Here is an 11,392-nt window from a genome sequence, read left to right as displayed (position 1 = left end):
TAATAAAAGGGGGGGGGGGGGGAGAACATTTGCATAATACGACGAAGTGGTCACACATGCATTTTGTTGACTATTAACGCATGTTTCCTGAGTAAATGTTGCCACAAGAAATATTTCTTACAATTACAGTTTGAGATGTACGGAAGCCGGTTGGTGCCAGGTAGAAAAAATATTTTATCTGGCGGCCGCCAAATAATTATCTGGCGGCCGCCAGATAAATAACTAGCGGCCGCCAGAAACTTATCTGGCGGCCGCCAAATAATTTTCTGGCGGCCTCCAGATAAAAAGATCTGGCGGCTGCCAGAAATTATCTGGCGGCTGCCAAATAATTATCTGGCTGCCGCCAGATAACTTTCTGGCGGCCGCCAGAAAGTTATTTGGCGGCCGCCAAATATTTATCTGGCGGCCGCCAGAAATTATATAGCGGCCGCCAGATAACTTTCTGGCGCCCGTAAGATAAGTTATCTGGCGGCTGCCAGAAAGTTATTTGGCGGCCGCCAAATATTTATCTGGCGGCCGCCAGATAAAATATTTTTCTACCTGGCACCTACCGGCTTCCGTAGAGATGTAATAGAATAAGAATGTATATTCAAGAAAGATCTGGGGCCCGTTTTACAAAAGAACTTACGACTAAGACCAATATTTAATTCTGCTTATTACTTTCTATTTAGCATCAATTTGAAAACGGTTTTATTCTTTTTAAAAAGAAGTTAGAAAGATGTTTTTATTTGATCAATTTCAAACAGAATAATCAATTTTGCAAAATTTTACAATCTACTTAAGTTTTTGGTCTTTGTCGTAAGTTCCTTTGTAAAACGGGCCCCTGCATTTTCATGATACTGAAATTCTCAAGTTGCAAAGATATTGTGCTGCATATATTTTATGTAAGTTGCTGATATTAGATTAGATCTTCTTGTATCGTAATGTTTTAGAATGTAACAAATTTATTACAAATTGGAAAATTATATATATATATATATATATATATATATATATATATATATATATATATATATATATATATATATATATATATATATATATATGCAAATACACTGTTGTTGCAACCAATATTGAAAAAACGACCACTATTTTTGCAAATACACTGTTGTAGCAAACACTATTGAAATAACGACCACTATAGTGGTCGTTATTTCAGTAGCTGTTGCAACACACTGTAAGTGCATATAGACTTTTGGGAAAAAAAGGTTTCTCTTGAGTTTACATTTTTGGAACGATCTGATTAATCTGTACTCTAATTTATTTATCAGACAAATCAGATATCAGTTAAGGAGGGATTCTTCTCATATTCTTCTCATATTTCTTGTATTTAAAAATTAATGAAATTTTCACAGATTCAATAAGACATTATCACTAAGTGATGGCATCAATTAGATTAAAGTTATTTTAGAAGCAAGGTCAGGTCAAGGTCATTATCTTTTCCCTTGACATTTCGTCTAGTCAGAAACCAGACAAGAATCCCTCCTTAAATAACTTTAAAAAAACATTATCCAAGAATTATTTTTTTTCATTGCATCTACACAAGAATTAAATATTTCATGTATCAGTTGCATACTAGTAATATGATTTAGGTCCAAATATGTGCGAAACAACTTGTCCGTTCGGTGAGGGGGGATTTTTTAGCGATACAAAATGGTTCGATATATTTTTGACACAATTTTCAAGAACTTTTTAACAATTACAGCTGTATCTGTATTTCCATTTACTCTTAATAATCAGCAAAACAGACTCACTGAGCTGTATTGTAAGTGTAGTGTAGTATAAAGGGATTGATTAAATTATAGTCCTTCCATTGATTCAGAAGAAATTTTAATTTATTCCCAAAGGAAAATATCAAAGAGTGTGAATCTAAATATAACAGTCCACGGGTAACAGACTGTCAGAAAGACCAGCTCCGTTGGAGCAAAATCCTATTTAAGAGTCAGACTTACGCGTAGCTTTTTGAGTTGAAATTCGGGAAATAACATATTAATAAAAGCTAATTGTAGGTTTGTATTGTGGGGATCAGCTAAAACAATGCAATATCAAGATGAAAAATATATCTACACAAATAATAGAACAAAGTGAAATGAACCGGGTTTAAAAAGTGACCCATGGGGAATTAATTTTAAGAGTTTAACACTTCTTCATCTGTTTCACAAAAAATCAATGATAAACTCGTTTTCTATTAGAAGTGTTTAAACATGAAAATGAATAGACATAAGTTAAAATAATGTTCATCTCTGTCACACTCTTTAATGATGAAGTCAGTGAATGTATGGGATTGCTACAGGTAGTTTACAGATTTTCTCCACAATAAATTCCTTGAATGGCTGAAATTATTCCAATACAAATTTTATGTGTATTCGCATTGTTTGAAGTCTATTCCCCGACTATGAATACTTTAAATTCTCATCTGCAAAGATAATAATTGCCACAATCTTTTGCTATTAAAAGATCATTTACCAGTAATAAATTTTACGGCCCTTGATTTAATATAATCAGTTCAAAAATAAATATATAAAAGAAAAAAAAATCCTCCATATAGACATTGATCCTTTGTTTTAGATACAAACTGAAAGGTGTGTGCCATCAGAATCAAAAACTTTTAAAGACTTTTCTCCGTTTTTAGGTCTTAAATATGCATATCTAGTAATCAATGCATGCAGGCGTGGATTAAGGATCCCCGGGGGGGGGGGGGGGGTCCACCTTAGTCCAAAAAGATAAAAAAAAAAAAAAAAAAAAAAAATCCAACACAGAATTTTGTTAACAAGAAAAAAATACGTAAAGTTTTTGCTTGGCGATCGTCGAATTCCGGAAATTTTAACATTTTTAACAATTTTTCTGGAAAAGCGAAAAGAAAGTTAAAAGAAGAGGAAATCATTTTAAGCAATGGAAATGTCGTGTTGTCTCAGTCACGTCATGGGTCCCTATATTGATTACTATTAACTATTTAAGTTGGCGCCTTAGAAAAATTGCTTGGGCGACTAAAAATTTGCATTGCGACTGAATTTTTTTGATAAGGCACTAAGAGGCCTGCAAACGTGAAAAACAATTATTGGAAGGGGATGTTGTTGAGCCTCTTCCTATCCCCCACCCTAGATCTGCCGATGGCATGTAACAAATCACATGCTGACGTTAAACTTTATATATGCATGGTGCTGTGATTTTTTTTCAAGGCGATAATTGAGACACTTTTAGTCCTGTGAGAATTTTTTGTACTGTTGACTTTGTTCTTAAATATATCTTTTGTAATCAGGTCCAGAGGAACCGGGGGACATCGGTCCCCCTCCCCCAACATCAGTAGACATTTTAATCTATAAATACCTCCAACCAGGAAGTAAATTACAAATATCGTTAAAGTCTCACGCCAGATCTCATTCTCACATTCCAAAGTCTGTCAATGAAGTCATTTATAGGTCATTCATAAAAGCTGTAAGTAAAAAAAAAAATAATAATAATAATAAACATTTTATTTATGACTTAATTTTGATGTAGTAGTGATTGGGGGATACTTTTAAATACATGTGCATGTGGTGTCGGAGTGCATATGTTTCCGAGATAATTACTGTTAAAGCTTGTATGAAGATGTAGATGTGTCATTGTCATTGAACGTGTAGTTATATTATTATTCTATGTAGCATAGAACACATTTCCTACTTATTTTTACACGGAATTGATTTTTTATCATTTTAGATGGCATTATTTAAAATGGATATTCCCCACAGAGCCCAACACTTTTTAGAATGTGGCAATGAAGAATGCGAAAGAAACTGTGAGTTCTATTGCAACACTTGTCATCAAAGATTGTGCAAACAATGCAAAGATGAACATCTGAAAAGAGGAAAAAACCAGAACCATGAGGTAGTCCTTTACCTGCAGCGTAAACGACAACTTCCTGTGGAGAAATGCAAGATCCACCCTACTAAAGATGTGGATATGCTCTGTGAAAAATGCCAAGTTCCAGTATGTTCCAAATGTGCCACACAGGAAAACCATCGGGGGCATATATTTACTGATCTAGAGAAAAATTATGCAGATAAATATGCAGTCTTTCAAGAGGAAATATCCAAAATCCAAGAGTATTTTCTCCCCACATCACAAGATTTACAGAAAGAAATTAAAAAAGATTGCTCAGAAATCAAACATACCATGGACAACATCAGAACATCCATGAAGACTGAAGGCGAGTCCCTGAAAAGTCTGGTGGACACAGTCGTATCTGAGAACATGAAGCAGTTAGACCAGATAGAGCAGTCACTGTTAGAAGATCTAAAAACGCAAGACAAGACAATGGATGATTACATCACTTACCTCAATAACCTTGTCAAAGAGCTCCACAGATGCCTGTCCTCTACAGAACCCCAGAAATTAATGTCTGAGAAGAAACCAAAGATCCGATCTATACCAGAGACAACAAAACCAGTCACACCAGGATTTACTGCTGGTCAATACAGCAAAAGTGATGTCACCAAATTACTTCGTAAAATACATGTCCCCAACACTAAAGCAGAGAAGAGAGAAATAAGGCCTATTGAAAGTGTCTACAATACAGCAATGAAACCTACACATAAACAGATGAAAGAAGACAGAAAGAAATCTACGGAAGCCCAATAGTGCAAACCAAAAAAATAAGAAACAAAAAAAACGAAATTATTATATAAAGAAAACGAAATTATTAAATAAAAAACGAAATTATTAAATAAAAAACGGAATTATTAAATAAAGAAAACGAAATTACTAAATAAAGAAACAAACGAAATTATTAAATAAAGAAAACGAAATTATTAAATAAAGAAAACGAAATTAATAAATAAAAGACAAACGAAATTATTAAATAAAGAAAACGAAATTATTAAATAAAGAAAACGAAATTATTAAATAAAGAAAACGAAATTACTAAATAAAAAACTGAAACTGAAATACGGAATTTATAGATGTGCATGGTAAGGGCCTGAACCCATGAATCATTCCATAAAGCGCACGTGTTATAAAGCATCACTTAGTAATTCTACAGACCTGATTTTGTTTCGACATTGAAACAAGTGTGGGGGAAATGAAAAAAAAAAAAAACTTAGATAAATGTCAAATTGACAAACGTAGAAAAACATTATGTGCTCACAGCCTATAATTCGCATTTGTAAAGTAAATGATTAATAACTGTTCAATTTTGTTTACGGGAATTTGATGCTGTGTCGCATCCCCACAACGTCAAAGTTTGAGCCTGTAAGCCTGGACGTAGCGAGGATGGCTGTTTCTGCTTACATAAAATTAATGACATTCCAAAAGAGCTCATGAATCGCTGAAAGGTCAAGGCCTTGCGTATCGTATCGCTGAATTCCCCCCGAACTAAACCTAGTGCCCTATCTGTGTATCCATAAATCTTAGGTTGTTGAAACAATAAAGAGAATGATTTGAATACTAGTTGGGTTTGTTATGCAAGTGTGTGCATTGTTTGTCACAACTATCACTGACTTATAAATACGGATTGAGAATTTGTCATTTAGAACATGTGAGAACAAAAAGTTAGTGCATCACTTCTAATTATGCTTTGATAAATGACCAACCAAGAAATCACAGGCGCTCCCCATGTAATTATGTAAATGACGAATGATAAGTATATATATATATAGGTCTACCCCTCAATACTATAAAATCAACCTTGTTGATTTTATAGTATTGAGGGGTAGACCTATGTACATGTATATATATATACTTATCATTTGTCATTTACAAAATTACATGGGGAGCGCCTGTGCAAGAAATTAGAGGTGTTTTGCTTAATTTTTAATAAAGTAAGCAATCATTAAAATCTACTCATTGTAACAAATTTGTCTTGTTTAATTTTTGCACTTGCTCTCTTTAAACAATAATTTAAATGGGTTCCGATTGGTAACGTATCATTTTACAGCTTTTTTTGTACTGTGCTATAATTGAAAAAAAGATGTATAACCATGGGAATTTCCTAAATGTTATAAGGTTCAGCAGTTGTAAACAACGGAATCTTAACAGACATGTATATCTTAAATATTTGTGCAATTTATTAGCATAATCTCTTTGATGTTTCATGTCCAGATTCATTGTTTGCTAATAATTAGACCTTCTGAGTTGAGGGTTTAAGAAAGCTAATACTAACATAAATTTGTCATCACTGGCCAATTCATCAGACTGGTCAAATTAAGTTCACATTAATCATGTTAATGTAAGATAAAAACATAGATCTAAGCATATTGGATAACCAAAGGTAAAATTCTCCCCTATTCATCTATTATGATTGTCTACTCCAACTGGTTATGTTATCGATACGGAAATAGCTGAGTGTAAATGCAAATATCACACTTGTTTTAATGTCGAAACAAAATCAGGTCATAGAACACGTGTGCTTTATGGAATGGTTCATGGGTTCAGGCCCTTACCATGCACATCTATAAATTCCGTATTTTAGTTTCAGTTTTTTATTTAATAATTTCGTTTTCTTTATGTAATAATTTCGTTTTCTTAATTTAATAATTTCGTTTTCTTTATTTAATAATTTCGTTTGCTTTTTATTTAATAATTTCGTTTTCTTTATTTAATAATTTCGTTTTTCTTTATTTAATAATTTCGTTTTCTTTATTTAATAATTTCGTTTTTGTTTATTTATTTTTGGTTTGCACTATTGGGCTTCCGTAGAAATCTGACAAGAAACAAACAATGTCTCTATCTGCCTCTGTCACCAAGGTCAGGGAGTTCAATGTACCAGGTGTTGATGGTGTATACCATGTATCACTAGATCAATCAGACAGACTCTGGATCAGTGACAGACATGGTAATCTTGTTCAAACAGATCTACAGGGGAATGTGATACAGAAGATAGAAACCAGTGGTGAATATGAAGGTTACCACACAGTGACACAGGACGGGGATCTGATCTTTACAGACAAATACAAGAAAGTCATCAATAGGATAACACAGGATAATAATATCACTGAATTCATTAAAACTGGAGACTGGGAACCACTCAGCATACACTCCTCCCACATCAACGGGGACTTACTGGTGGGGATGGTGAAGGATAGAGAGGCTAAAGTCACCAGGTACAACAAGACAGGAAAAGAACTACAGAACATACAGAGGGGTAACAAAGGACAGAGACTGTATAGTGTTCCACACTACATCACAGAAAACATCAATGGAGATATCTGTACATCAGACTACTATAACGGAATAGTGGTGGTGAATAAATCAGGACAACACAGGTTCTCCTACACAGGTCAGAAGTCAGAGTTCTATCCCTATGGAATCTGTACTGATGTCCTCGGTCACATCCTGGTGTGTGATGATAACAGTAACACTGTTCACCTCCTTGATCAGGACGGTCAGTTCTTGTCTCTATTACTCACACGACAACAAGGGGTAAAGTTTCCCTGTAGTGTGTGTGTGGATGATAAGAACAATCTCTATTTGGGACAACAAGACACCAACACACTGACAGTGTACAAGTATATAAAGTGATTCTTATTCTGTCATAAAACACAATGCATGGCATATCAAAATGTACACTTACCCATCATTTTTGTTACTTTGTATCCAGTTCATGAGTAATTGTTACAGTATAAAACCCATTGTCTGGAATCACATTAGACAGTTTACTTAAAATAACACTTCATTTAAAAAACTATATCACATAACTACATATTAATTTATAGTAATCTACTATATAATACTTGAATAGCTTTCTAATATATTATGTTGATTTTTTTTTACCAATGAAATAAGCTACAAACTTTTAAATTTTAACATATGCTGTAAGTAATGCTACACATATCTTAAAACAGATTTTATTTTGTAAACGAAATTGTTCAATGAAATCTATAATTAAACAATATAAAAACAATTCACTGTATTGTTTAGTATGTCTTCTGCTGCAACTAGTGGATTTAGCATTAACTCATAAACGACATACAATTTTACCTGATACGGAGCATAACAACAGGTTTGGAGATATCGATCACCATGTGTTTTATGTATAAATCAGGCATGTAGGATTACATGTACATGTTTCTTGTTAAGTCTTCTTTATAAATTAATTCTGCAAATTCATGTTAGACTGACATGTATGACACAAACCAAAACATCCACAGACTTTTTCTGTAAAATTTAATCACGAATGAATTTTTCCACAATTAATTATTTACAATTAATGTACTTGAAGCTGAAATTTAGTTAAACATTAAAATTTTTCATAAAGATCTTACAATTCAAAGAATTAATTTTGTTTCCTACATGTACATGTACATGTGTAAGTCTTACTTTAAGGACATTGGCAAGGTTCCTGGTTATCGTATAGAATTTTTCAAGAACTTTTGAGTAGGTTTAAATGTACTAAACAGGCGATATTCTGGACCGTTTAACCTGCCAATCCAACCTTCTTTTTTAGATTTTATCAAATCAATGTTTTTACACTTCTCAATGTATTTCCTATGTAAAATGTTGATAAAAGGGACCTACATAATTTTTCACCATAATATTTTTCCAAAACCCACTTATTTCATACAGTTTTTGTATTATATACATTATTGTATCTTCATTTCCTATGACTTCTAGAAATCTTGGCTAAAAACTTATATATCGGAACAAAACATGGATATACCGGCACCGATCATTATTTCTGAGTTGCTTCCCTTAACAGCTTAAATTGATCAAGAGACTGGTTGATTGTTTTTATCATGTAGTTGACTGAATTGATTGAAACACATTGTAACAAAAATATTGGCATTGTTTAATTTTTATTTTTTATTCGTAGTTACTAAATGCTGCTTCCTTCACACGACCTAGCTAAGAACTGTTCTCAGTCGGCCTACCTTTCAGCATATGTCACATCTTTGCCCTTCCCAGCATACTGAGCACAATTATCGTAAATGACGACCTACTGGCTCTTTGTCCCTGAATACAATGTGCAACAAAGCCATTACTACTTTTCTTTCTTGCTGTATAGATGATTCTACCCGTTGAAGGAAGTACACGTGCTTTTGTTTACCTCTGTAACATACGCTTTATTGGTTTCCACCGCTTAGAGAATTCTACACGGGAGATCACTCTCAATCACTATTCTATAAGTGAAAAAACCCATGTATTAAACCTTCTTTCTCCGGAAAACCTTGACTTGCCAATGTCCTTAACACAACATATTTTAACAAACTTTTGTCATCTTTTCAGAAGTAAAAAAAAGGGGGGAGGATATAAATATATATATATATTTTTTAACTTCCTGATAAAATAAATCAAATTGCCGACTCGTGTGGCATGTGTACGGATCTGTCTATCTAATCTGCCCCCCCCCCCCCCAAAAAAAAAACACTCTAAAAAGATTTTAGAGTAAGATTTCCTGAACGAAAATTGCACTTTCGAGAGATGAAATCGTACATTGTAGAATACAATCCCCTCCCCCAGGAATCAGTTTTTCGCCCTCCACATTCCACAATAAGTATTTTTCTCTCGCAATTGATAATATGTATATTCCCCATATCAGTCGCACATATATTCGAATTGTAAATATACATTGTTTACATGACTATTTTTTCCCAATAAGGAAAATTGAAAAGTAAAGAATTAAGACTATAAAGTCTTCAATTTTCTAAAACCAAAGAGCAACAGAGGCTTCATTGAAAGTTGGACCTGGTCACGGCCTTGATTTCATAGAATCAGGGTTTCGCTAGATAAACCATTATTGCTTCCGGAATTAGGTAGTTTATCGCCGGATCTATAATTATGTGGCATGCATTATTTCCTATGTCATCGAAACCGGTTTTAACTTTTTTGTGTGTCATGTTTCCAGCATGTTCAGCGTCAATTCGGTCACGATAATGGTATAAACAGAATGTAAGTTTATAATTCATAATACTTGCGTGAGTGTAAAAGATTACATCTGAAAACATCTTATCATCTTGTGCTTAAAATCAAGTTGTTACATGTTTTTGAGCAACAGGTTTCGGTATGTTGAATTACTGAAATGCTTCTTATTTCACGAAATACCCCTAGAAATTACCAAAATCCTCTTTAAGGTATGTCACTCGTCAGCCTTTTAGAAAATTTCAGTCAGAACCTCTTACTTAAAAAATATTTATTACAATTCAATCTTTATAACATATTTAAATTAAACAATGTAAAATGTTCAACATTCAATTAAAAAACTGCTCAAAAATTCACAAAGAAGCAAGATTTACAAGGGACTATTTCTTGTGGCGGAAGGATATTTAGCAGAAAATTTTGCAAATCTACACATTTATTAAAATTAATATCTTGGAACTTTAGCCTCACATACTTTTACTCAGAGAATATTTTCCGTTATGATATGCCTGGAATATTAAATATAGGTCTCAATTTATATTTTTATAACAAAATTTACACATTCGCTCCACAAACATTGCCAAGAAATGAAGATATATTAAGGAAGTCGAGATAAAATTTACACAGTTTTTTGCCTGAAAATCGCATATTTTGACCAATATTTCAAAATTTACATCACTGACCCCAACTTTTTCTTTCATTATTTTAAACTACTCGATACTTTTGACCGATCATCACTTAAGTCGTAAAAAGTTTGATACAAGAAAATATTCTATTGCCTATTTAGATTTTTAATACCCTAAATATGAGACTTTTTTTAGTGCAAAGAGGTCACACAATAATTTACGCGCATTAATTTGCATGATTTGTTCAATGATAAATATTATTCAAACTGTTTTACGTAAAATAAGATTATGTTTATTGTCATGGTTACATCTTATAAAATATGATAACGGTTAAAGTGATGAACCAAAGAGTTACAATTTAAGTGCAAAAAGGTCAATTTAATTGTACCGTAGCTCAGTTAGATGCACACTGACCCCTCATTTTCTCTGCGATTTTGAGTCATACTATATGAGTACTTATCCAAAATATACTTCTCAAAAAATCCTTGATATAACAAGTTTCACGAGTGACATACCTTAAAATATAGATATATTGGTTATTATGAAGGGTAGTGGGCTTGATATGCTAAATATATCTAAATATGTCTTCAATGGAAAAAATATAAACATATATCTTTTGTAAATTGTGTTAACAATAACTGGAACCTGTACTTGATATTTGATTTAGATTTATAACTTAAATTAGCTATATAGCTTGATTTAATTATTCAAAATAGCTTGAGTTAGCTATCTTAATTCTTATCATACTTGAGAGACTTTTTACTCAAAGTTATAAAATTTTTAGGACTATCAATTGATTTGTGACCACACATTTACTTCTTGATTTAATTTAATATGTTGGCGGTGTGACCTTTCAGTCTGGACTGTGACATCACGTGTAACCTGATGTAAGTTAATTTCATTTCCATTAAAACAGTAAAGAGTACAATTTCTTTAAC

At 32.8% G+C, this 11,392-nt stretch overlaps 1 protein-coding gene across 1 annotated transcript; it reads left to right on the top strand.

Annotated features, from left to right (window-relative positions):
* The first annotated feature begins 3,362 nt into the window (after window positions 1-3,362).
* Window positions 3,363-7,627, top strand: LOC133176594 (RING finger protein 207-like). Its single transcript, XM_061311708.1, has 3 exons — window positions 3,363-3,435; window positions 3,697-4,608; window positions 6,673-7,627. The coding sequence occupies exons 2-3, from the start codon at window positions 3,697-3,699 to the stop codon at window positions 7,492-7,494; spliced, it is 1,734 nt and encodes a 577-aa protein (XP_061167692.1). The 5' UTR covers window positions 3,363-3,435; the 3' UTR covers window positions 7,495-7,627.
* The last annotated feature ends 3,765 nt before the right edge of the window (window positions 7,628-11,392 follow it).

Source organism: Saccostrea echinata, unplaced genomic scaffold, assembly GCF_033153115.1.
Source record: "Saccostrea echinata isolate AGI-Se365-2 ecotype Australia unplaced genomic scaffold, CSIRO_AGI_Sech_v1 ptg000077l, whole genome shotgun sequence".
Classification (NCBI taxonomy): domain Eukaryota; kingdom Metazoa; phylum Mollusca; class Bivalvia; order Ostreida; family Ostreidae; genus Saccostrea; species Saccostrea echinata.
This window is presented reverse-complemented; position numbering and strand designations above follow the sequence as displayed.

What these genes read in the sequence shown, in the direction of transcription:
- LOC133176594 (XM_061311708.1), top strand. Translation starts at nt 3,697, where the DNA reads ATGGCATTATTTAAAATGGATATTCCCCACAGAGCCCAACACTTTTTA. An exon ending in ACAGAAAGAAATCTACGGAA is followed by an intron (nt 4,609 to 6,672) that starts GCCCAATAGTGC and finishes GGGCTTCCGTAG; the next exon opens with AAATCTGACAAGAAACAAAC.